This window comes from Patiria miniata, unplaced genomic scaffold (assembly GCF_015706575.1).
Source record: "Patiria miniata isolate m_02_andy unplaced genomic scaffold, ASM1570657v1 HiC_scaffold_6, whole genome shotgun sequence".
Lineage (NCBI taxonomy): Eukaryota > Metazoa > Echinodermata > Asteroidea > Valvatida > Asterinidae > Patiria > Patiria miniata.
In genome coordinates this window covers 15,976,351-16,004,309 of record NW_024037073.1, presented here as the reverse complement: position 1 = coordinate 16,004,309, position 27,959 = coordinate 15,976,351, and the positions used below count along the sequence as shown (strand labels likewise).

Here is a 27,959-nt window from a genome sequence, read left to right as displayed (position 1 = left end):
ACCAGACAGCTGTGCAGAACCGGACCGATTGTTATTAAAGGTCGCAATCGATATTTGCAAATTCAAAAGCGCTAAAGGGCTTGTCAATAAAACTGTTCTGTTTCTCTCTGCTACTGCAACAATTACAATCCAGTGCTGAAATTAAGTTGAAAAAGAAAAGAAATGTCAGACGTATGAGTTGCAGGCCCTACTGAAACCGCAGGGTTCATTAGGGAGAACTGATGATTTAGAGTTTACAAAATGACGCATTTCAGTCGGACAATGAAACCTAACAACATCGGCCTTGTATGTGATTACAAAATAATAGTCCGGGGAACAAAGTACGAATCCCCGATGGCCCATGAGTAATCGAGCGGCTAAAAACAGTCGGGTGACGCCGCGTTTTGCAGTCAAAAGCCAGGCGGGTTTGAATCGCATGTGTAGTGGACGCGGTGTGCTACAGCTGCTGTGCCAGCGGCCTGTGAAGGAATAATAGTCTGGGTTTTTGGAGTGCGTTTATGAGTATATTTCTTCGAATTACGGAGGACATTACATAGCCAACAAGTCCACGACGTCAAGACTGAGGATCTAGTGGAATATTTCACAAATTGGGACGAGGTTTCTATACGTGCTGCTGTCAGAGTGGTTGACGGATGCTGCACAGTCTGATCTACTCAGTGGGTACTGATTTTTTTGACGGTCAAAATTAAAGGTACGTACGGTATGCGTGTTTTGTATTCGGTAGGACATAAAATTACATGCACGATTTTATTTTTTACTATATAGGCCTATTTGATTTGCTTTCCCTGGATTTAGCAATAATTTTTCAAACCTAATCTAAAAAATAGAAATAAGAACTTTTTTGTTGGGGCTGCTGCACATGCGGCAATCTATCAAACCCAGACTGGACCTTAAAGTGCTGAAAAACATGGAAAACCAAATCAGGCCAACTTTACTCACTCTTTGGCAGACAAAATTCTCTAAAATTTCCATGAGGCAAAGACAAAATCTTCCGTATTTCACCAACCTAGTTTGAAGTCTCAAGTCAAATTTTGAAGGTGACTTAATTAGCTTCAATATTTTGCACCTGAGAGTCAAGTGATTTCAATTTGAGGCCATAGACTTCCAACCTTTTAATTAGTCTGGTGGCTGACAATTGAGAAACGTGTAGAAATAGAGACCAGTGCCAGACATGCCAGCTGTTTCTTTTGGCACAGTTGATTGATGCATACGCAGTATTGAGAGTCCCAAAGTCTAGGACTATATGGAACCTGCGCCGTGTGATGTCTTAATCTCGAAAATTATACTAATTTTAAATAAATGACAGTAAATAGAGAGTGATCGAGTACTGTACTTTTCTTTCAATTCAATAAATTCATGCAAGCATCAACCTCCGAAATATGCCGCCCAAAAACATTGATCCAAAAGTTAAGGTTAAACATTCCAAAAAAATGTGTTAAAGTGTGTTTGAAATCCTGAAATCTTACCCTCAAAATATAATTAGGCCCTATTTGCCAATTATTTTTAGGGGGGGGGGTCTGGAAAAAGAGCATTTTATTGTCCTACTATACTTGTGGATCCATACAATCCGCCCAGATTACATAACACTCAGAAAATTGTTACACAGAATAAATACTTGAACCGACAGACTTGAAAAGCCGAATGCACTAGTCAAACAAAACCCGTCTGACACTGTTCACTATTTGCAGATAATTTCACGGCTAGTGCTAGAGCAATAGTTGTTCTTTTATTAAACCTTTTATATAATCGTTATGTGTTTGTCTTCGATTAAATTATATTTAATCAGCCAACACAGGGCCCTAAGTCAAATCAAATCTAATCCCGGACCAAAGAGGATTTGACAAGTTGAAATTTATTTTGTTTGAACGTTTAGCATTGTGACCTCGCTCAGATATAAATCAGTATAAATATATATATATAGCTCAAAGAGGTTAAGTATACGGTTCAAACCATTTCTGCTGGTAGTAATAAAACACTGACCGTCGTATGCTGCTTTCGGTGAATAATGCAGGGTATATAAAATACATTGTATTATTCATTATCGAACAACCTACATGGCGAAGTTTTGTCATGTATCGAAACCAAATCTAAGTTCATAATAGACATAGGCCTATACCGCAATTAAAAATTAAGTCAGTCATCCATGTTACCTTTTAAGATGAAGAACTGCAATATTGAATTATGAATGCCATTTTATGTGTGAACAAACGAGTTTTTGACAATTTTTCTGTAAAACCTCGCTATTTCTGAACTTGTGCTTGATTTTCAACGCCGTTTTCACCATACACCAACAAGATCTTGTAGTTTAGGAATATCGTAAAACAATTTTAATATGTCTCCCTAATTTTGAGAAATCTGCCTCTGAAAAAATGACAACTTTTTTGGGGACCACTCTTTTGTGAACTGGTGCTCACTTCAATTTCCAAGTATGAAAACTGAGCAACCAACAGCCTCAGAGTAGATACGCATGTTTTTTTTTAAACAGAAGCGGTTGCCTGTTAATGACACCCATCTATTGGTTTTATCTTTTCCTCCTCCAATTCATATTTAGCTGGCCGCGCCCCTTGTCCATGAAAATGCCAGAAATAGATGTTTTCAGAGTTTCTTAAATTTCTACCTTTTGACCGTCAACAAACAGTCGAAATTGTTTACTTACTGTTCGGTAATCCGTGACGACATGCATCGGTAATGAACTGAAGATCGACATTTTGGGGAATGCATTCTTCTTCCTGTTTCGTTGCGCCTCCTACGAATCGGCAGTCGCGCAGAGCGAAAAAATATACCTAAAAAATAACAACTATTGTAAAGCAGTGGATTTTTGTATTTGTTGTTACATGCAGTTGTACATGTATATGAACCAAAAAAACATGTAGGCCTATACCCCGAGTGTTATACAGAGTGGTGCAAAAAGAAGGAAACCCACTTTTGACAGCAATTTTCAACTTGTTGAGCATAATTTCAAAAATTCAATAAAATGGTTTTAAAATATTGATCTTTAAACATAAGTGATCAAAAAAATGATTGCAACTGCATATTTTGTCTGAGATAATATGGTACTTTAAAAATATCATGTGCCAAACCTGTTTGTCCACGGACGGCTATACATTCCATCCGCTTGACTGAGCTCCGGAGCTTGATTTGAAGACAAAAAACACTGCACTAGACTTTACTCGTGGACAACAGTGATTTTGGTGACTTGTATTCAAATTAGTACGGTTGAAGAGCTATACTTCACTACATTATACAAAATAAGTTCAAATAAGTTAAGTAAATAGGTTAAATTCCTGTCAAAATTGGGTTTCCTTTATTGCACCACCCTGTAGGATTTATAATATGGGGGTTGGCAGCACTTTCTTTTACAAATGGTTTTGGTGGGGAAAGGTATTTTCAGATATGTCATTGAGCAGAAAAAAATACCTTATTAAACGTAATCAATAAGACATCTCAACTTTGAAAATGCTGCAATGTTTGCTAAACATAAGATTGAATACTGGAGATTGTTGAAGATTGAGCTGTTATCGTGTGCTTGGGACCCAATCTCCGAAAATCAATATGCAAACTTGTATTTTCACTTTCTCCTCGGAATCTATCCAACTTCTCGAGCATGTTTAATAAACCACAGATTGCTAAACGAACGCCTGTAATGTGAGTGCTGAAAGTGAAACAATTAGCATTTTGAATGTCTTTTCTCATGCTTGAGAAGTATCACTTACAAACATTAATACAACAGCACATGCTTGTAGGCTACTTTTTGTATTCTGTGCTAGCGAATGTTCACCAAACACTTCAAATCACCGCCAGCAACTGAAAAATGTTCCCCAATTTATTTCGAAAATATTTACAGCTGTCAACAGGCTTGGACATTGACCCCTGCAACATCAACAAACCACGACAATAGCGTCTACGATTAAAAAGCCTTTTCCCTTTTTTTCTCCAAACTTCATGATATTCCAAAGAACGAACAAACATGGATGTTTGGGGTGTGCGTGGACCGCATGCGGCGCAGCACTGCAGTTCTGCTTTCATGGACGGACAAATTGAATTTACTTTGCCAACACGACTTAAAAAAAAAAAGGTTGTTCGCTGGCTGTACATTTTAAGACAGCACGCTAGATTTGTTATTCCAAGTTCATAACATTTCAAAAGTACACTTTTCCTGACTCAAAATAAGCTGATAAAGACTTTTCCGTTTTCAAAAAGTCAAGGTATTTCATTTAAAGCAAGTGTGCTGTTTGGTTTGGTTGTTATTTTTTCCCCGCTACGATTTAAACAAAACAATTTATACTTCTTATCGTGAAATCCGCATCAACTTTCGAGCTAACTTTCACGGGTTGAACATTTGATGACGTTCTAACAGGCACTCTAAAAAAAAAGGACTGTATAATTTTAATGTAATCCGTGCAGCTGACTATATGAGTATTTTTTCCCAGAAAATCTGGCTAACTTTTTTCAAAGAGTGCATGGTGAGATTGACATCGATCGCCGCACGAGTCAGCATGTTACATTAAAGTATCTTTACTCTTAAACAAACGCGATGTTTTAAAACTCCGTGAAATCAAAACTTGAAGCTACTTTGAGTTTCCTCTCGAGAATTGAATGGAATTTTTTTTCAATTGCTTTTTTTCTTGAAATGTAAAAGTTATTCACGTTGGAAAGAGACATAGAACGAAAAAATCCATCGACGTTGAAGTATTGAATTATTTCTTCACAAAAATTGAAATAAGGACTGCCAGACAATAATTCGGCTCTCACAGGGTGGGTGCATTTGTGCACAAAATGAAATTTTGTCCTGGGGGTATCAGACCGTACCACCGTACGGGGTATCATCTTTAAATGTAGAAAAAGTGAAAGAACCTCTCAGACACCACTGTATTTCTTTTATGATTCCGAGGAACTCGACGTAGTCAAGCAGTAAACTATGTTCGTCTTCAGGAGAATGGACAAAAATCTTCGTGTTTTTAATCTTGGATAAGTTCGTAGCTGGTTCAATATTTTAGTTTTGTATAGTCTATGAATTTTTTTATGGCCCACTCAACTCACGGGGGCGAGTAAACCAGGCGGATCTGAGAGCCGCATTGTGAAATCTAAAGAGCACTCCTATTGTGTCTACAGTTTGTGTTTACAGCTCTCAGCGCCATCACATGTCGTGATGTTTATGGTGTTTACACGAATTTATCATTTTGTTTCTTTCATGCACGGTAGTCATCAAACGGTACAATGTCCACCACACAATAATATAATATCGCTTTGTGTATCTAGCCTGATGACACAGATGATTGCAATGACAATATTAGTAAAGCTGTGTCTCGTAAAAACTGTCACCATATTACATTTTATACAACGCCTGACTAAATCTCCGTCATCTGATTGGTCACGTCAGTCGTTGATCGCATGCCATTAACTTATTCGTCCCAACCCACAGCCCGGCCGCGAATGCTTTTTTTCCCAAACGAGATCGAACAATATCAAAAGAGGGCGCTCTCCCTACGTTATGCATATTCATGATGTCCAGGGCCTTAGAGAATAAGTTATATAACAAGGAATAATGGTGTTAAAATCGCCGACGATTGGCAGCTGATTCGTGGACTGGTTGGAAGTAGTCCTGACTTCTAATCAGGTCCGAGTTCGAATCCCAGTGAGGGTTTTTTTCTCACTTCTTCTCATTTTACCAAATTACTAAAGTTGGGAAGGAACATTTCTCACAAGACGTAAAGCCTATCATGAGTTTGTGTTGTGGAGAACAAGGCATTAGATATGCATGTAATGGACCAATCAGAAGATGGGAAACGGATGTAGTTTGGGAGAAAAGATTCGGGGCCCGGTCGCATCGCCATCCCCTTCGTGGTGACTACGTCCATGCTCTGAACGTCTTCGAACTTGTCTTAATCCATCCATGCCCTACCCTCCCTGCTTCCGATTCCCCTCCATGCTTCATCTCCTTTCCTATCTTCGTCTGCATTAAGTTGACATATCGGAAGCAACTCCCAGACAATGATACAACACCCGGAAATCATGGATACAATCTTGATAATTCTTCAGTCAGGTCCCATGAAAAGACATGCACATATAACAGGGACTCGGATTTTCAAGGAAGCTTTGACCTTAAAAACCGAGCCACCCTACACTTAGGGGTGATTGCACGGGCTGGTTTTACGAGAACATCCAGGCTGCATTTTCAAGGAGTACTATTTTGTTTGACCCATTTTGGCCTACCCCCTGACTCAAGAAAGTGAATTTTCTCGAATTAGCAAATCCTTTCCCGAAATGCGGGATTAAACCAAAAACTCTATATTTCCTTGAAATTAAAATTACCTTTATATACCTTAAGCCAAGGGCGGATCCAGAACACAATTTTTTTTTTGGGGGGGGGGCAAAAAAACATTTTGGTCCCCCCAAAAAGTGGGTCCAAAAAATTACGGCGTGTGGTGCGATCTGAGGCAATTTCTGACCACTTTAACCAATGTTTTTTTGAGGAAAAGATGGTGGTGTACTCATTGCCTGCCTTTATTGCGATGTCACATAAAAAAAAAAAATTGGTTTCGTTTTGGGGGGGCCATGGCCCCCTTTGCCCCCCCCCCGATCCGCCCTTGCCTTAAGCCTATATTAAGCCACGAAGCTTAGCTTTTTGCAAGGATGCAACCTTAATCAAACTCCTCTAATTGCCTCCATGTAAACATTGGATAGGCCTATAGCCTCAGTCCCAAAAAATCCTACGTTATTTCTTGAATTTGTTCATGGGAGGGATGACCACTGCCTCAATCCTGCAAAATCCTCTTAACAATTACTGTTGACATGCCGATGATACCCAGGAGCAATGCGGATGATTTAAAGTATTACACAACGTACAGTACTAACTTAATGCATAAACAGCACGTACAGCCTAGACCTTGACACTGCATCCTCCAAAATATTTAAATATTTAAATGCAGGAATGAAGAAAAGAAATGACTGCATGTACAGTCCCTTTCAAACTCAAACTCTCCGGTTTTTGTTTTCCCAAATGAAACGCATGCACGAGATAAAATACAATCACGCTCACTATATGTGATGCGATCAAGCTACATGAGTTGTTTGTCGGGAATTATAATGTTAAGATACAGCCCAAAATAGGTCAGTAGAGGTAGAAATTTCAATTTTGACTTTTTTTGCATGCATGTTTGTGTTTGCAAAGCTGCACCCATTGGAACGCGTTTTTCCTTCATGTTTTCGCGGGTGGGGTGGGGAACCAACTCTAAAATCCTGCCAAAATAAAGCTTTTACCAACATATAATTCCCTGTGACATTAATACATATTTATATTGAACAACAGTCCTTATTTCAGCCGGCCCCAAATATACACCCAAACCGGGAAATATGCAGTTCGCGAATCGCGTCTAAATTCAGGCGATGTAACGAGGTCAAATTACTAGCAACAACTGCTATGCGGACTGTCATTTTTGTCTTCTCTAGCTGAGCTTAATTCAGGGCCGACAATGCATAAGAGCATTATGGCAGGCTATTTTGAATCACATCCTCTAGCTAATTACAGTAGCTTTCATTGAGGAAGTCTCGTATAGGAAGTCTTTACTTAAACAGCGGGGGATGCTGTCATTAGGCCAACACGTACCAGCGACTGGCGCATTGAAGTAAGCATTTTGTACGTGTAGATCGTGACATGACTAACCGTCAGGGAAGTTATTTGGCAGGCGTCTGACAGTTTTGTATGATGTCCAACATGTCACTAATAGCCATCAATTCTAAACCGTGTGCATACGACTTGCCGAAATTAATTGCCGAAATCCCACATTAATTTGCATGTCGAGACAAAGTGTGGCGCCCTCAGTGGGCCGCGTGCTCAGCGTGAATACACTCGGCTCATGCATCTTAAACAGTTAAATTTGAATGTTGTGATAATTCCAAAAGTCTTTTAAAAGATGCTCTGCTAAATACAGGGATATAATCATCCAGTTTTCACAATATTTTCAGGGCTGGAATTTGCATGCACCATGGTTTTCGTCACCCTTTCATACTAACCATTCAAACCACCGCGAAATCCTTATCCGGCTCTGCTATAGGCCTAATTGTTTGAAATTACTCGTTTTACAAACTGTTTTGCATTTCATGTTAAACACTTGTGATTTCCATTTCATTCATTGCAAATTCCTGTGATTATTTGTTTTTCGTTGGCTGAATAAAACAATCTTATTAGATTAAAGCATGTTCTCAGCCATATTTCAACTATAGTGAAAACCAGTTATGTTTTAACATGTAATTTAAATTCTTAGCGCAGCAACCTTTTTCTCCAAACAGAAGTATATGCTGCCTATACTTATCGTTTCAACCATTGGATGACCTCGTTAATTCAACATCAACTACACGTTATACGTTCGCGCGTTTATTCCCTTTCTCTGACGTCGTGTGCCTGAACGTCACCGTCATTCATATGCACACGTGTCAGTTCAATAAGCGCCCACCACGTAGACTGAACGTAAACAGCTTTTACTGCGAGCAACACGGACGGAATAAAACCACGATTTGAATAATCCGTCCCTGTACCGGGTGGTTGCATCTGTACCAGAAATCAATTGACGAAGTTATTGTTTCTGCAAGAATAATTATGACGATTTGAATCCATTTTCAGCGTATTTTCAAAGGTAAGTTGCGTATTAAAGCATATGCCATCATTTATCAAATAACCGTACATGTAGTCATCTCGGTTTTTCGCCGTTTTGGAGCGGAATCTTAGATGTATAATGTCGTGTTGTCTTGTCATGGTCACTGCCATATTTAACACGGTTTAGAATGAATGAACTTACTAAATCATTGATGTAGTATAAAATGCTGTTGAACAATAACGGTCAGTTAAAATTTGGTGATCGGTTTATTTTGATGATGTTATTACAAGCATGGAATATACAGTTCGATTAACCATTATATATACAAGTTATTTCACACACAGTTTATGCTACAGAAAATTTAGCCTTAATATGCGAGATATAGAGATTGTAATTTTGACTGAATCTTCTTTGTGAAGTTAACGATTTTTTTCCAACCGTTTTAAGAAAAAAATGTGATCTAATTTATTTCGTGAAGGAAGCTTTAACATAAAAATACGTGTGCATCTCCCACTCCCTCAAACCATGATCTAACAGAGTAATGGACGCAAGCAACAACAAAAAAAGAACTGCAGTTTGTGTGTTTTGCTGGGAATATTCCGTTCAATTATTGAAATTACATTCCATGTCTGACCTGTTGTTATTGATTCGGCAGCGCGCAATGAATATTCATGCAGCATTTTGTAGCAGCGGAGATTTCCATCCGTCGATATATTATACGAATTACACAGCATGCTAACCAGCTTTTTGCATCCAGGGCCGGCTCAAATCCACTGCATACTAATAATATAGGACAAAATTCCAGAGTGAAAACAATGAGTGCTATCTCATTTGGCGCTAGTCGTGGACTAAAACGAAATAAACTACATGTCACAGGAAAGCCCGAAAAGGCGAAACAAATTCGGTACAAATTTAATTGGCCATGATTAGGTCAAGTAAAAAATGAACTAGTTTCTCGTCACCGCACACATTCTTTTCTTTCCCGGCCGCCTCCTCTTTTTTTAACACCATACAATTGAAAATACTTTTTGCACATATCGTAAATTATATTGTCTTTTCATTTGTCTACAACAAAATTGTAACTATTAAGAAAGGGTTAAGCCTTAATATTTGGACACAGTTTTGTATCAGCAAAATAGTGCGAGAAAGTTCAAGAATTCATCCGCCATCTTGGAAAATCCGCCATCTTGGAAAAATAACGCCTGCCTCCTTCATTTTTTTTCCAAAAAGGCCGGACGAGAAACTATAAAAAAAATAATAATAAGTATACTTATTTTTTTTTTACTTTGCCTTATAGATCAATTGCATTCAACAGCCATGTTGAGGGGACGTTCGTTATGTTATTTATTAACAATAAAATACTCAACTTAACTCTACTCATTCGTAGCCCTGTGGGTGCACTGAACTAATTCAAGCGAGAATTTCTACGCCAGCTGATTAGCATAAAAAGTGCCCCCACAATTTCTTTTGAAAACGGAGACCGTTTGGCTTTAAAAACGGTGGAATTGTGTAAATATACCCAAGGATCAACTCCCTGGTTTTGGGGCTTCCATCTGAGGGCAGGCTTGATAAAATCACGGATGAAAAATGGGTCCTATTTGCCTGAGAAAGTGGAAGGATGCCACTTGTAAAATGGCTACATGTAGGCTTGGGAACTATCACTTTTCGGGAGGTGATTTTATTTGGGTGTGAATATTTAAAAATGTAATTGGCTAATGTACCTAAAAATTAAAAGAAATGAAAAGATGAAAGACAAGACAATATTTTAATTTTTGTTTCAGAAACCCTGGTGATGTTGGCTTGCATGTTACTTGGCCTTGAACTTTGTTGATTTTACACTTTTTTCAATGGGGCTTGAATTAGTACAGTGGACCCCTGTCGAACAAAAACACACACCTCAATGATGGCCGCAGTGCGGACGAGCTGTACCTTCACACGCTGCCATAGTATACTACACATATCTGCATATGCGGCTATGGGCAGGTGGCGTACACCAGCACAAAAAGTCCCTCATGCTACTAGCCTACGCGATTATTTGCCATTCACTTGTAAATTATATTTAGCCAAAGCGAATGTAAACCCCTTTGAATAAGGAAGCTCACGTATACGCTGTACTTGATGAATGCATCTGCCGGTTCAATGTTTTCCATCCTTTGTGTGCCCTGTGAGTTAATAATTTGTGAGAGTTGCTGAGTACATTGTGTCTGCCAAAGCGACATTATGCCGTCTTCACAATGTTCAAGAGATCGGGAGCATTCATTTATATCCTAGTGCGATTGTATACTTGCCAATTAAAAAGAATGTGTATTTGTCGTATTTCTGCCCGTCATATGCTTTATTTTCGAGTCGGCCTTATTAAATTGAAAGCGAGGTCGAAACTTCATTTTTTGGAACTTGCGAATAGAAATGAAAGCAATGACATAGGCCCTATGTTAATCACAAAACAGTCTGTTCTGATCAATAATTAAATAAAAGTTGTGATTAAACATACCCTAATGTTAAAAAAAAAACATGTATAGAAAAAAAACATGATTAAAAAAAATTGAAAGTAAGGCTTGGGACGAAAATAGTCTGGCACCAGCCCATACAACAGTTTACAAGTTATAAAAATACATTCAGGGAACACGATCAAAAATTTGTTTCCTTGTGAATAAGGTCAAAAGCCCACAAATCATGGACGTGTGCCAATATGTATCACAAACATACATGTACATGAAATGTGTTTTGTTGTAAACTTTGCACGATTTAACAGAATCTCTTCAGTGAGTTTGTGAGTTTCTGAAAAGAACTGGGGGGAATCAACGTTTCGGACAGTGTACTCTGCTCGTCGTCAGGAGACTGACGACGGGCTGAGATTTGTTACACGGTGCAAACCTTCAGATCTTAATATCTGTTGTAAACTTTGTTGTAATCGATGTGTTTGGTGGGAAAACTGGTAGTACTGAAGAATAGCTAAATACAAGTTTATCATGACTTGTTCACGTTATAGTCACTTGAATGGCTATTTTCACTATTACCCAAATTTTTATCTTGAAAAATGCTGTAAGCACAGTGTCCATCAACATTTTTTCCCCTCGAGGGTGTTTTATTTTTCTATTTTTGCGGGTGGTGTGAATGCATGAGTATAAACTTGTTTCACTTTTCAACCTTGTTTATGAACGGCCATTGAAAAGAGTGAAACTGTTGGAAGTGAGATCTTGCTACTTCTGACATCTGATCGAAATTTTGACAGCCATATTTGCATCTGTTGAAGTTAAATACACATGTGTTCGCAATCTAGTATTCTGCTGTTTTTTCCTGTTTCTTGGTTTGCCGGCTCATTTGCTTGACTTTCTCTTCCCGCGTCTCACAATCGCTTCACGCCAAGATGGCGACGGCCAGACTTAGCAACACGCCGCGGTGCACTTTACCGATTTCCTGCCTCACGTTAAAAAAAACCCCAAAAACCTCCAGGTCTAAGTTCAAGAAGCTTATTACCTGGCGCGCAGGAAAGCCGCGTGAGTCCATATACATGATGAAAGCTAACCTTCAGCACGGATGGGAACGGGGAAATAACTGGAAAGTGGCTTCCTGTACTTCAATGATTGTTCAAGCAAGTACAAGTATTAGAAAACAAGTCAGCACGGTTTAAGCGAGTATAGGGTGTCTTAGCTGCACAGTGATCAAAAAGTATAAGGAAGAGAAACATTAGATCAACCATATAATATTTGATTCATCCCAGTTCGAAAGCACTGTCCGTTTATCACACTTCACTTGTCTCTTCCATAACAAAATTTCCTCTTCAACTGAAACACGTTCACTTTTAAGAGTATCAGTTTTTGATTAATTTGAAAAAAGGACCAAATTCGAATTCGAAGGCGTCGTTTTAAGATTGCTACTGAGCCAACTAATAATAAAAGACATGAATCATTTTCCAATTTCATTTAACAAACGACAGAGAAATGTGGACCCCAAAAATGTTATAAACAGCATAGAACGTATATATTACGACTGGATTCAAAACCTGATAGACGGAGGCGCGATAATTATATCAAAATGCAACAGAATTTTTACGATATAAAATGCACTACAACCTCTTGACCCTTCTAATTTCATTATCAGTTCTTCGAAAGAAATCCCCATAGGCACATAGCGACTGCATGCATGCACATGCGTTGGTAAAATTTCTATCACATTTCTTGGAACTCAGTTATTGCATATCTCGCTTGCACTTTCATCAGAATTGAAAGAACGAACATGCAGTACGTATGTGTGAGGGGGAAAAACAGACAGGTCTCCAGGAAAGCACGGAGTGTTAATCAGTCAGCCTATAGAAGTAAGCGGCCATCGTTTCAGGGCCAGTTTTATGCCGAGATACCTGCCGCACGGCCCCGTGGATATATTGCACGCACGGCCGGATAACAAATCAAGCTTACCAAATTGTGATAAAAAAAATAGGGGGAAATGCAAAAGTCCAACATAATTGCCTTTGTTTCTTAATATGGAGTCTCGCAGAGCTCGTGGATTTATAATTCAATTATTAATGACAAATTTGTTCTCTCGCGGCTTAGCGCTTCAGTAATGCATTTGACATGTGCGGCCATTTTGTCAGGCGATGAAGTACGACAAACGACAAATGTTGTCACACCGTTTTTACCAAGTATTTCCCCCCGGCATTTTGTCCTTGTTCTTTCCTTGGGATGAAGTACAATGACTCGACCCCTTACCAATTTAGGTCATGAGTACCTGTATAGGTCGATAGACCTACGTTTCACGCCCAGGTTTGAACATAGAGCAAGACATGTACCACGGGACCAATGCACCATGACCCCTAATGAAATTTGAAATCCATATTTTCGTACCATCCCATGTTCGTGTGTCCAGATCAATTAGACGACATGTGGCGTGGCACGTATGCGCACAGCTCCTTAATATGACCGTGTTACAGAGAGAGTATCCGGCACTCGCTGCCCGAAGTGCCCGTAGGTTCAAATTCCTCAGATGTTGATACCCATGCTGCCGTTTGTAGAACACGAACGTCGGTGTTAATGTCACTGCCCTTGGACATTAAGGTCACGACAGAGAGAAGGCAAGTGTAGCATGGACACCAGACCGCTGTTTTGCCTCACGTTTGAGCCATTTCTGAAACCTCGACTTCGTCTCCAGCTTAGTGTTTTTGGGGCTTTGACGGTCAAACCAAATGAAAAAAGACAATCAGACAAATTCTTCACAATATGCGATGTGGTTTCTCTGTAATGGGAAGTACACCCACACAATAACATGACCATACTGCGGCGTTATTGTCAGTATTAAAACGTGCACATGATTGAATCCCAAGCTGCAACGAAGCCAAGATTTTAGAAAAGGCGATGCCTCATTACACAATTATGTTTGTATTATTTTAGAGAACATTGAAGATGCCAACCGCTACGCGCTGTTATAGGTTTGTTTTTACTTCAGCGGTTGATGCTATTCCTTGAATGTTAGATTCAGACCACTGGACACGAGGTTATTTTTAGGCACAAGCCTCAGCATGCGTAGCCCTCCCCCCCCCCCCCATGGTAGATTTGCTGGTAATTTTGCCGATGCCGCGGCACCGACTGTCAAAAATGTGAATTTCAAATACATTATGTATACTGCGTATGCTGCATACTTTGTCGTGAATTCTTCATCACAAGCTGAATCCAATTTCCTTATCACCTGCATTAATTTTATGAAAGTACACAATACATTTACAGTCTTCAGTCCTTTAGATCTTTTGTTCCCTGAAAACCGCATGAACAAAAGCACCATTGAATGTTCCTTTGCAATATTCCGTCCATTCAGGCAATTATTGTGAGTAAAACGCAAGGGTATAATTTGTAAATTGTACGGGCGTTTCAGCCGTCACTGGTGAATGCCGTTCATTTCGTTCCGGATCGATACTATCACAGTCTGCCTGCCAACCGGCAAAATGGCTTCCCATGACCGACACACATGGCCTCGGAGATTCACCACATAATGGCATGTCGCGCCGTCTTGTAAAATGTGGGATTTGATGATCGTATTTGAGATAGCCATAATTTATATGGAATTCTAATGTTGTTATCTTTATTCTTTCAAGAACAGAATTTTATTATGTCACATAATGTTATCTTCTAAAGAGTGTATATTTTTCGGTCCGGTTGACTTTTTGCGATTTACATGTATCAGTGTAGTGCATTTACATTATCAAAGTTTAGAGCAATAGTGCGCTATTTTTTTTGTATCTGTATGAAGGAATGCTTCAAGGGCGGATCTAAATTTCAGGAAACGGGGGGGGGGGGGGGAGAGGGGGTGATATGAAGGTGGGAGAGGGATTGAGTGAAGTGGTCCGGGGCTTGCCTCCACAAAAACTTTGAAATCTAATACGATGCTTTCTCCTGCATTCTAAGGCAATTTGAGAATAAAGTGAGGAATTGCTTTAGCATTCCATTTATTATTTTGGGGCAAATTGTACTAGTTTCATGACATTAGTCAACGGCTGAACGGAGGGTGGGCGTGGTTGCAACCCCCAAACCACCCCTCCCCTAAACCCGCTAAACTCATTTGCAAGTATTGAAGACTACTTGAAATGTACATTATCATTTTGCAGGCGGATTTCGGAAGTGTACTAATGATTTGCTGATTGTTACCATCAACCATAGACATAAAACATAATGATGTTCATGATGACTTTATTGGTATTGATACAACTGAGCATGCGCATTTGTTAAAGACAAATCCATCACGTGAAACAAGGTCTTCACATTACAGTTACGCATCCCTATGAAATAGTACACGCTTATTTGGGTTGCAACTGGCTTATCTTTCTTCATTGGGAGTCTAGTTGATTTCGTTGTGACTTGTCAGCTGCCCGCGGCTAAATTAAGAGAGCGACTATTCCCGATTCCCGAAGGAAGTGTTCTAAAAATACAAATCTACATTTCGAAAGCAGTGTGCCGCAGACGTGACGAAATGTGCCGGTGGGGATTACTGTTTCCGCCACCGCTCTCTCAACCCGACGTATCAGGGGAATCTATGTCGGGCCGTGGTATAATTTTAGAGAAGGCTTGCGAAATTCTGATTCTAAAACTGAACAGTCATTGGGATGGTTAATTTTTTTTTATATTGAGGTCAGCCCTAACAAGGCTTAGAAGTCACTGGAACAGGAAACCAAATGGGCAAAGAAAGTGACATCATAATGGGAGCTCGGTGGTCGAGTGGTAAGACGACCAGTGTAAAGCAGGAGGTCGTGGGTTCGTGTCCGACCCGAGTAAGCTTGTGAATTTATCTCGCAAGCCATCAGACAACACTGAGTATGCAGTGTTTATAAAATACGTCGGCGAAGGGCAAAACTCAAGTTTAAATTCACCCTGTCTCATTGGTAAGCAAAACAGGGCACAGATTGGGGAAAAGTGCCCTACATTTACTTGGGGAGAAGCAATATAGGAGGTGAATTCCCCAGTAAATAAAGCAACACATTTCCTCATAATTAATTTCATCCTCATATTTCATCCTGGCACTTTTAATGTTTTCCGGTTGTGCCGCATGTGTAACCGCTTGACATTTTGCTTGCACCTTTAGGAGCCATTTTGTCATCACCATGGAGATGACCAGCCTCGAACGCGAGCTGATCTGCCCGATCTGCCACGACTACTTCACCACGCCGCTGTCGTTGCCATGCCAGCACAACGTCTGCCACCGCTGCGCCAAGGAGCAGGTGGCGGCGTCCACGGCGCATGGGCATCACAGCTCCGACGAGAGCCTGAACACCGCCACCAGCCCCACCTCCTCCGTGGTCTCGCTGCCCGTCACGCCCTCCCGGCCCCTCACTGCCAGTAGCCTGCGCTCCTCCTTCCGCCGGCGGGCTACTGTGACTGGGACGACTCCCACGGCCAACACGCCCATCAAGGCGCTCCCAAGAGACACCGCGGGGACGGCTGCGAGCAGCAGGCGTGAGTCGCTGCCCGCCGCGAGCCCTGCGGCTCTCACGCCCCGTAGGAGGTCGTCTACGTCGGTCCCTGGTGCCCATCCCTCGACTTTCTACTGCCCGACGTGCAAGGAAAAAGTGGAATTAGGAGAGAAGGGACTTAACGGCCTCTACCGGAACTTTGCTTTGGAAGTCATCGTTGACAGGTGAGTTTACCCACCCACCCCACCCCCCCGGCCCCTGCAAAAACAAAAACAAAAAAACAATTCATTATTTTTCCAATGATAGCTTTCTCGTAAGATATGTCCAACATGGGAGTTTCCCGACACAGCATTTGAAGTTACTGACCCATAGAGAAAGTTAGTTTAATTCAGTTCAATTCAATTTAATTCAGTATCACGTCATTTTATTTCCATACTAACAAATGGTAATAACATAATGCATTTACAACGTTGTGGGGGTAAGAGTTCTGAGGAGAATCAAAGGTATCGACTCAACGTTTTGGTCAACATGCTCTAATCAGCGTCGGGAGATGCGTTAATCGATTTGGAGTGTGTGTCCATAAACTGCATCCAAGTTATATACTCAACCATATAAAACCTCAAAACAGTATGTCCGTTCTATCTTGTCAAACCCAAAAGCGAAGCACACAAACACACAACATCCTGATTTGCGCCATGTACGTATTCATTGCCTCGCTCATTCGCTGCTTTCGCTCCGTTGAAAAAGGTAAAACTTGATTTCTTTCTGAAGTTTATTCAAGCTAACGACCGAGTATTATAGCCACGAGCGCTTGTATAGTGAACAGTCCCATGTGGCAAATGAGCCACGTGCCTATCATTGCAAACAGCCAAGTCTTGTCGAATTGGACTTTAGAAAATGTCTAATATAGATAGAATCTGTTTACGAATCAAACTTGCATGTATCTATTCTAAATGTCTGTCTTTTGATAGCTGAATTTTGGAAGGTAATGGTATTGACAGATCAACATTCAAGGACCCAAATCTAATCTTTGTTCGGTATAGCAAAGCACATCAAGCGTGTGTTGTATCGCCAGTTACTCGCATAGAAGTGAATAGGTCTGTTGAGACTTGCTTGGCAGGCGCAGCAGCACACGGGAAACAGTTTATGATGAACGCGCACTTTCCGTTGGCAGTGGTTCTTGTTATAAATCACGCATCTTGGGACATTTTGGAAACTCACAGCTGCATCATGAAACATTGCAATGCCATCTTGTTCAAGAATGAACGAGAAGTCTTTGGTTTGATGACATCCACAGTTTGCAGTTCGAAACACAAAGCTATAGTGTCGGAATATTAGGAGTTTATTCGAGTTGAACCTGAAATAGCAGTCTGAATTTGTGTCAACTGAAGAAAGTTATGTCGTGCTCGAAACCTTTGAATGATCAACGACAGGTTGAACTCAGAAAAGATCGATCGCATATTAACGCACGCGATGTTACCTCAGTGCTTTATGGACTTGGAAAGCGTCCAAGCTCGTTTGGGAACTGTTTAGTCTCTGGTTGCTGGGAATAAAATGTCAAGTTTATGAGTTTCATGTCTCCAGTGCCTTCCTGATACGGATTTACTTCATTACGTTCGTAGTCAAGCCAATTCCACGAACAACTTTTGATGCAAATCCCAAATTTCACATCAGACTGCAAATTTATTTCAAGGCGAAACACCGTGTGGATTATTCGGACAGCATCCAGTTCGATTGCTGTTGGTGGGATTTTGTATGCAAGAGATGAAGAACAGCCATTGTAAACTCTTACCTTTGAACTTTCGTCTTAGCCCTGCGATCAACATTAGTAACACTACACTGCACGATTTGCGTTGACGCCAAATTGGGCGGGAAAAGGAGTAGTCAATAAGATTCGTTGACAGTCGTCAATAAGCAGTCAGATGTATCAAATCTTTAGGCGTAATATCTATTGCAAAGTGTAAGCAACTTGAACTTGTGAAAGCAACATGAATGCGTGGCAAACGTAAGACCCATGTGCAATGAGCATTATGTACAATGAGCTATCGCCGCCATCTTGATTTTACAGACATCGTGTGGTCATCACATAGGTGTTGTTACTGACAATCTATGTCGTCTATACGGTCTCGCTTTCGTTCCCCACGCAGGTTCAAGCTCGCGGCCAAGAAGGCAGCCAGCATCCCCTGCGGCGTCTGCAAGGCGCGGCCCCCTTGGGACGCCACCAAGAGTTGTCTGGACTGCAAGGTCAGCTACTGCAATGAGTGCTACAAGCATCACCACCCATGGGGTACGCCCCGGGCCCAGCACGAGCACATCGGGCCCACCAATAACTACAGACCTAAGGTAGGGCAACCTAAAACCTATATTTGTGAAGGGTACACTCTTAAAAGTTCCGAGACAGATTTGACACGAAATCGGGGTCAGATTTGGCCTGTTACCTTTCAGTATCAAAAATTACTTAACTCCAGGTCAAAATTTATGTTTCCGGGTCAAAATGGCACTTCTCCAGATAGTTTTCTTGGTCATTTTGACCCGGATATCTCGGCAACAGTGTCATTTGACCCTGAAAGTTTTCAGGTCAAATCTGACGTCATGTGAAAATTAGACTCCGTGAAAATCGGACTCCTTTTCCTTTTTATTGGGTAAACCCTCTCACATGACTGGCCACCTATTTATCTTCACTTAGGCATGCGCAGCACTACTATCAATGAGTCCTCATTTCATAGAAACCTAACTTCACGCTACACCGGGTCAAATCTAACCCCAAACTTCTAAGATTGTACTGCCACTGATTCTGGCATTTCAGTTATTGCGTTGATATGAACGGAAGGATTACATTTGGTTCTATGGTATCCGCAAAAAAATCATCTGACGATGATTAATGTGGATGAAAATATCACTTGATCGTTATTATCAACCTGTAAGCATTAACATTAGTGACAATAAATGTCCGTACCGCCTGTATGTTTGTCAAAGTAAAGTGAATGTCTAATTTGTTACTACGCTATTTTGGCAACCTGTGTTTGAAAATTCTACAAGCAAAGTTTGGGACTAACATTCGTTGCCTGCTCCGAATTTGTTTTTCTCAGAAGTCGCGGTCCTAAATAACTGTTTGAAGATTACACGCCAAATTGAAATTTACATGTTGCAGAACCCCTAAAGATTTAGAACAGGAATAGTCGGAAATTCTGCCTGACAAGTGGCACGTGAAATGGCCAAAGCACCTTAGATTGTCGGGCTCTACAGCCTGTCTAAAAGAAAAAAGTACAATCGAAAACGATTTTTTTTTTCAATATTAAATCTCAACATAAGTAAGTCGTTTTGAGCATCACATTAAAGAAAAAAGACCAGGCTTTCCAATACTTTTTGTTTCATCTCAATTGCTTTTGTCAATCCAGAGATAACTCCAGCTTACTGCGGAACACAAAAATCGAGTTTGTTTCTTTTGCCAAGTTGCAATCTTTTGTGAGCTTCAAAACAGCATGGCACAGTACTCGAAACAACTCTGCCCATGCATAAAAGTGGCACAAAATCGATTGTGGTTTATCGCACTAAATTGATTATATCTCTGAATTGACAAAAGCAAATAAGATCAAACAAACACTATTGGAAAGCCCAGTCTTTGTTCTTTAATATTATGCGAAGTAAGAATGACTTATTTTGAAATTTCATATTTAACCAATTTTTTTTCTGATTGTACCATTTTTTTTTGAGACAGGCTGTATGTGATTCATATACGCAGGCTACTAACCAGAGAGTTAATGGGATTGTCTCATATTCCAAACTTAAACAATTACGACTGATATTATGTTTTATCTATCTTTATTCCCATCTTCATCAGACCATCACCTGCACAGAGCACACGCACGAGAGGGTGACGATGTACTGCGATGGATGTCAGAAACCCGTGTGCCACCGGTGCAAGTTCAGCGGTGCGCACGCTAAACACAAGCTGTCCATCATCGAAAGAAAGTACGCTGTCGTCAAGGTAAATCACAGATATCTGCCATACGAATTATCGTTTGGTTGCAAATCCAAAACATTATATTGAAATAAAATACACAACTGTTGGTTTTTTTGTTACATAAAGCTGTGTGTCTGTTTACCTATTTTAAATGTCTACATTGTATGTTCTTGTTTAACCGTTGCCTGGCATTTTCTCACAAACGAAATGTTTTCATTGATTTGTCTTACTTCATATTCCAGGAGAAAATGGAAAGCCACCTCTTGGCGATCAGAGGGAAGTGCGACGAACTAAAGAACGGCGTGGACACCCTCCGAGGGCTGTGCGGGAAAGTAGAGGTTAGAATGCGTCCCCAATCAACATATTGTGTTTAAATATATTAAGACCATGTATTTATCGCGCATCCCCCCTCTGGAAATAAAATTTGAGTGACGGAAAGGCTTGGGAATTCTGTCATACGAAGCACGCTGTATGCAATACAGATCCAGCGCTGAAGCTCCGCTTCAGGTAATACAAACAAGGATTGATGCATCTTCTTATCGAGTAAAATAACTCTAGGGTCTGCCCTATTTATAGGCCGACTTTAGTATAAAAGCAATGGCAGACGCGACATGACGTCATGCATCCATTAGGGCGTGGCGTAGACTGTCTTCTTTAGGTCTAATCTGGTACTTCCTGCGGCTGTCGGGCGATTCAATTGGGAAATGGTTATAGAACACAGCTATTGAATGAGCTCATATAGCAAGTTTAGGCTCACTATAATTCATGTTAATGTACCCTTTAAGGTGACATTTGGGTCATTAGTCACCGGACATTAAGGAGACATTTCAATGTCTCCCTAATTTTAAAACTCTTATTAAGAGGCAACATATTACCTTCCCAAATAGGCTAGATCGATTGCTCGTGATCCAGACATAAATACATGTATACAAACATTCATAGGGGTAGGATGAAGGACAATATTGGGGTTAAGTTTCATTTAAGTCGAAGAAAAATTGTGCACAACCTATGGAATATGGGTACCATTTCTCGTAATAATATTTTTAATACTTTTTTTTTTAATTACCACCAAACATAGTATCTGAATTACGATTGTGGCTGCTTCTGGTTTGATTCTGGTAGTAATGAAGTTATAACTATCGGGCCTGCATTTCCAATCGAAAGTTCGTTCGGTCAGCTGAAAGACGTCTGACTCAATGATTATGATGAAAGGACGCGGTGCTAAACTCACCATCGAAGTATTCCAGGCTCAGTATGAAATATCGGAAGTTTGGATCCCAAAAAGCCTTACCAATCGTCTTTACCAAAAGTACCCCTATATCGAAGTAAACACACCGATGCTAACATTTGAAAAAAAGTGATCAGAGCCACAGGACTGTTTCTTTAACAACGAAAGAAATCTCAGCGTTCTTGAGATCGTTAACAATTCAACATATTTCCGAAATACTTTGTACGTACTTCTACATAAACGTATAGGCTAGTATGGTGTAATATTGTTCAAACTTACGAGTGATACTTAATTTTTTGCATGGCGGAAGATGATCAATGAATGGGGGGGGGGGGTTGCGGTAATACCATGTGCATGATATCTCGATCTTTGTGAGTTGCGTGGTTCTGAGAAGAACCAGTTGGTTGAACTCGACGTTTCGAACAGTATGCGCCGTTCGTCATCAGGAGACAGCCAACTGGTTCTTCTCAGAACCACACAACTCACAAAGGGATACCATTCACATGGACAGTTCACGCAAACTTCCCAAAATCATCAAAATTATTAACATTATTCCATACATCAACGCACTTCTTGTAATGTCCTCGCAAAAAAAAACATTCTTTTTGTTTCAGGAAAATGGTGCCGTTGCCAAGGAGAAGCTGTCCCTGGCCCTGGCCCACCTCCAGACGACCCTGGAGCACCGCTCGAGCGCCCTCACGCAGGCCACTGAGGAGGAGATCAACCGTCGGGTAGTAGCCGTCCGGACGCAGCTGGACACGTACGAGGACATCTTGAAGGGTTGCAGCGTGGTGGACCTGGCCGTCGAGATGCTCAAGGAGACGGACAAGGCTTGCTTCGTCCAGGCGGCCAGGCCCATCCTTGGCCGGTGAGTTTCCACTTCCGAAGCTCCTCTAGGTTTTCCCAATGAATGTTCCGTCGAGCAGTGAAATACATGCAACTTGAATGTACGGAGTAATCATTTGCTCTATTGCACATATTTTTCGTTTGAAACAACAAAATTGTTCAAAACCTTAAGTAGGTTGTATAACACCTCATCTGTGGAAGTTTTGGCTGAGTATACGTATTGAGAAAACACTTAATGATCTCCAGAACGATATCGTTTCAGGCGAAATGATTTTAACCTACAATAAGGCCTACCGTGATTTTATAATAATAACTAAGGGAATAAATGTGTGCTTCGGAGGTTTTTATCACTCTGTTTAATACCACTTAGAGTCTGGGTGCTGATAATTACCCGAGCCGGAGGCGAGGGTAATTATCAGCACCCAGACTCTAAGTGGTATTAAACAGAGTGATAAATACCGACGGAGTACATATTTATTCCCATTCATAAATACCTTTTCGGTAAAAAAAAATCATATAATTCGTTCAAAACATCCCGATTTTGTTCAACAAATTCACTTTTTGCTTTTTGAATCATCCCTCCTGCAAAATAATGGAGTGTTCAGCTGGCGAGTAAGATGAAAACAACCCTTTTATGGAGATTGACGCGCGCGTATCATGTTCTATGCGATGTCGCGCAGAACGCACCTGGCGCGTTGAGTTTTGAATTTAGAACTATAAAATTCTAACTCCCTGGTAGTGTTGCGCATGCCTACGTGAGGATTGTGAACGTTCAACCAATGAAACGATAAGAGGCACTGGATTTTTAGGAGTCCACATTTTATTGTGACACTGGAAAAGTGTTTAAGACCAGCTAGCCATGTCTTTATCATCCGTTTAATACCGGCCACGTGACGGGCTCTTGACCAATAGGAATGGCTAAACTGTCTGAGGTATTTATGAATGTTGGTTAAAGAAACATCAAAATATATATCCACCGTTTTTAAACTACAAAGTGGAAGTTTGAAACGCACAGTAGTATTAACCCAGTACGATTTTTTGGTGTCTGGCTTGTAGGTTGAAAGAAACGGTGAATGTGATAAAGGAGGCGGAGCTTAGTCCAGTCCACGCCTACCACGACTTCAACAACTTGAACATCGATGATGGGTCTGCGGTAGACGCTCTGACGGGTCTGGATTTCGTGAAAGGTAATCTTAGATATGGAGCGCAGTCAAAACAAAAACGAACTCTCTGAAAACCTTAAAAACTACAATACCATCTCTTCTACAAACAAAAATTGTTGAACAAATCAAAAGTTCAAATCAATTTCGACAGGCATCTGGATAAAACCAGACGTGAATTCGGAGCAGTTTTATCTTATTTATTCATGCTAGTATTGATACGATTTGTGCTATTAGCAGCTATAGATATGACTCAACTAACTTACAAATTTGTAAACACACAGCCCCTGATGCCCCCGGCATCTCCACCAAGCGCTGTCAATCATACGACCACGTGATCGTCGAGTGGGACCCGCCCACCGTCGGGTCACCTGCCGAGACCTACACTGTGGAGTACCGTAAGCTCGCGGTCCGGGCGGAGGGTACCAGACCGCCCACGCCCACCACCCAGCGGAGGAGCGCCGTCAGCCCCCGGAGCGAGACGGCCGGCGAGGATCTGTGGACGTCAGTCCACGGAATCAGGCAATGCAGGTTTGTGTTAAAATTTTGTAATTTTAAATTTGTTTTCAAAAACTTGTAAACTGTCAAAATAAAGTAAACTTGTCAAATTTATCTCAATCGGGCTTCAAAATAAACACATATTTTGCTAAAATATTTGGCCAGAAATTGTCAAAAAAGTTTCATAAATATCATATTTACATAAAACTTCAGAAATAATACCTTAATTGTATTTGTTATGAAAATTGCTCGGCATACAAAACTCGAATTTCATGGATAACGTGTGTGCAACATTCGTTGGTAACTATCAAGTTAAAGGTCTGAAGTCGTGACTGTATTCAAGATTAAGTTTCAGCATATAAGATGGTTCCATAAGAGATGTGGGACATTTTTGGCATTAAAGTAATCCAAAGAAAAAGTTATGCCATTTTTGTAACTTTGTTTACAACTTGGTATTAGGTATCGCCTGAGTGACTTGGAAGTGGACAGCCGATATAAGATTAGAGTTCGAGGCGAGAACAGAGTAGGAAAAGGCGAATGCAGCAAGATCGTGATCATCAGAACCGTGCCTGCCCCCGGTAAGCTCACTTTTACTGTTGACATGAAAATATCGACAGATTTTTTTTTTCTATCAAGAATTTGCACTTCTAACTTTCACGTTTCGGAAAATTGAGCGTGCTTAACCTTAGAATGTGGGATACAAAATGAGGTTATGTTTACTTCAAGGTAATTGGGGAAGGGAAAGGGTTGTGTGGCCACATTCGAATGGAAACGGCGTGTCATTGTCTCAGAAACGTTAGTTGTACAAAAGGGCAAGCAAGGAAACCCGCTTCCTTGTGATAGTGCCTTGTTTTTGCTTACAGTAAACATGTTCCCTATCTTTTCTGCGCAGTACTGTCTTTCAAATGGATGTCCTGCCAGCCGAACGGAACCCAGGGTCCGTCCATCAGCAAAGATGGCCAGCGTATGACCCTCCGACCGAACCCGACCCTTCTCTCTCCCACCGGCGCCGGCCCCATGCCGTCCAGCCCTATCGCCCTAGCCCCCGCCTTCTGCCTGGGCGACCGGAAGCTCACCAACGGCAAGCACTACTGGGAGGTCACTGTCGACCAATCCCCGTGCGCCGTGCAGGTCGGGGTCATCGGGGAGCGGCGATCGCGCAGGCTCGGTGACCCCGTCAGCCACCATGCCGACGGGGACAGCGGGCACGACAGCTGCGAGGAGCTGGACGCGGACCACGGCGCGCGCGCGGCGGACGCTACGGCCCTGGTCACCTACCACGGAGGGAAGGTGTACTTCCCCAACGAAACCGCTAACAAGAGCGGCAAGAAGTCCGGAAACAGCGGCGGAAACGGAATCAAGCCGGCCACCCACACCCTGACGTCATGCGCAGTGGGCGTGTGCGCCGACGTCGAGAGAGGGCGGGTGTCATTCTTTGACGTGGACTCCAAGGAGAGTTTCTTCTCGGCCAGTGCGGGGCTGGAGGGCGCACTGTACCCGGCGATCGTCATCGTCGGTCCTGGGGTGGTAAAATCTCGTCAACTTGACGAAATGTGTGTGGAGTAAATTACCTTTATAAACGCAGTGGGCCATTTATCCGTGGTTCAAAGGAAATGACATGTTGAACTGTAGTAATTATTTTATAAAAGGCAGTTGTTGCGAAATAAAGGGTAAAACGAATTATGTTAAATTGTGTTGTTGGTAGGCCTAGTCAACTTAACCTGCACCAAGCAAGTAACCACGTACCTCACTTTCCCTTACTTTAGTTTAATATGAACACGTGATCTATTCAATGCACCGACGGCCACAAGGAGTGATTGCTGATATCACATGACACAAAGATGTCACATGATATCTTGTTTATGTTTGGCCCTGAAAATCCGCTCTATTACAATGTGTTCATCTTTAAATCTTCCCTTGCCACTTTCATAATCATTGTAGGTTTAGGACGAGGCTGAGTAAAAGAAAATGTACTTAAGAGGTGATAATTTGGATGAGGGGTTATTATTATTATTTATGATTTCTGGTAATAAGACCAGGGATTCCTCAGAAGTCACATCTCGACAAAAGGGTAAGAACTAAATATTCTATATTACATTTCGGAAATGCTCGGTGATTTATGTATCAAAGTCTTACTTTTCTTAATGTTGTAAAATATTCTGAAGGCCCATAGGATAAAATGTCAAGTGTATGCCAGAAATTAATCCGCACGTCGCTTGTTCATAAATTGCCAACGGTAAAATGTTAAAGTTGATACCATCACCGGATTTTAACCATAAGGTGTATTTTATTGTAAAATATAAATATATAGACAGCGGTAAAGGTATTCAAACGAGGCATTGTTTTCAAATAATCAAGGTAATAATTGAAATACCATGAAAAAATTGTTGACGAAAGATACAGTTAATTGGATGGGTTTAAGGCACATGTATGTCCTTTTTTGCATAAAAATAGTGTTAATTTGCGCTCGTAGCTCGACAGGTACAAAAAAGTTGAAGATGGGTATCTATCGTGTAAAACGTCTTCAATGAAATCATTGACGGTTTGAACGATTTCAAAAGAGAATGTCGTTTGAAGAAAGTTTGTCGTTTTACGGTAATTGGCTGCATGACTGTATCGGCATTATGTTCTTAATGGGAGACTTTTGTGGCTCTTAATTGGTGGCAGCAAACACACCGATCCTTTTCTGTTGTTTGCGTCTTTTTGAACATGTATGATTCGAACAGTGGGAGACTTTTGAGACGCTTGGGGGCGGCACACACAACGGTCCTTTTCAATGGTTTGCGTCATGTTTAAGCTAAGGACCATTGGTCGACTATTTTGTAACATACCTTACGCCTGCGCACTAATAGCAACGTGCGAACGTCTCTAGTCAAAACGCTGGTAAAAATGTCATCGCAAAACTTCTGGATCCTGGCGGCCCTGCTGTACGTTATGAATGCGCGCGGGTATTGGTTACCAGCGATGCAACCAGGCCCAGTACGTTGGTTTCAAATAGTCGAATAGCGTAGTCAACCATCGTCGACTAGACAGAGTTCGGGCTAACTTTAGTCGAACTATGGTTAACCAATGGTTAACAATAGTTCTTGCGCCAACTTGCCCTAATGTGCAAATGTTCGAAATGACTCACTGAAAAGGACCTGTGTATTTGCTGCCATCAATCATAAGTCTCCTATATAAGCTTACTTCTTTGGGTTTTTTTTAATCACAGTGTGCACGAGTAGGAAAATGTCGCCATTTTATGAAAATGTTTGTTTTGTGTGTATCTGGCAGCTGTACATTGTAAACTATAGTATATTGTGTGCTTCCAGGTGGAATAGGCTCAGTTTTATTTTGATTGAATGTAAACGTGTTTGTATTCATTGATGTTTTATTTAGAGTATAAATTTTGTTGTGTAAGGTTTGTTCGACTAAATGCAATGCATGCATGGGCGATAGTTTTTATAATACAAAAAGTGAGGAAATACAATTTTGGCAATAATCCTCTAAATTAGTTTGTAGTGGCTGCCTTTATGCGTCCGCATCGATCACCGCTATGCAATCGTTACGATTTTTATGCGTATTTTATTTTGAACTGGTTTATTCGTTTGTTTTAAATGTGCATAGACTATTACCACTCGCTGAAGAAGAACAGTTTTAGAAATGTTGAACTTGTGCAATCACCGGTGTATGATATTTAAAATAAAAAATGGTTTTCTTGTAACGATTGGTTTTAAAGATTTGGTTTTCTTTGGTGGTTGAGTCGTACATGTATATATATCTGATCAAACCAACTGAA

At 40.9% G+C, this 27,959-nt stretch overlaps 1 protein-coding gene across 2 annotated transcripts; it reads left to right on the top strand.

Annotated features, from left to right (window-relative positions):
* Positions 1-178: 178 nt before the first annotated feature.
* On the top strand, positions 179-27,884 carry LOC119742851 (E3 ubiquitin-protein ligase Trim36-like). Of its 2 annotated transcripts, none has more exons than XM_038219052.1 (10): positions 179-691; positions 16,158-16,709; positions 18,633-18,828; positions 20,327-20,473; positions 20,692-20,787; positions 22,292-22,545; positions 23,580-23,710; positions 23,968-24,214; positions 24,641-24,759; positions 25,074-27,884. In XM_038219052.1, exons 2-10 carry the CDS (start codon positions 16,177-16,179, stop codon positions 25,745-25,747), a joined length of 2,397 nt encoding a protein of 798 aa, XP_038074980.1. In that variant the 5' UTR covers positions 179-691; positions 16,158-16,176; the 3' UTR covers positions 25,748-27,884. The 2 variants fall into 2 exon arrangements, with proteins under 2 accessions (XP_038074980.1, XP_038074981.1); XM_038219053.1 differs by lacking the exon at positions 179-691 and adding an exon at positions 8,460-8,633.
* Positions 27,885-27,959: the final 75 nt, after the last annotated feature.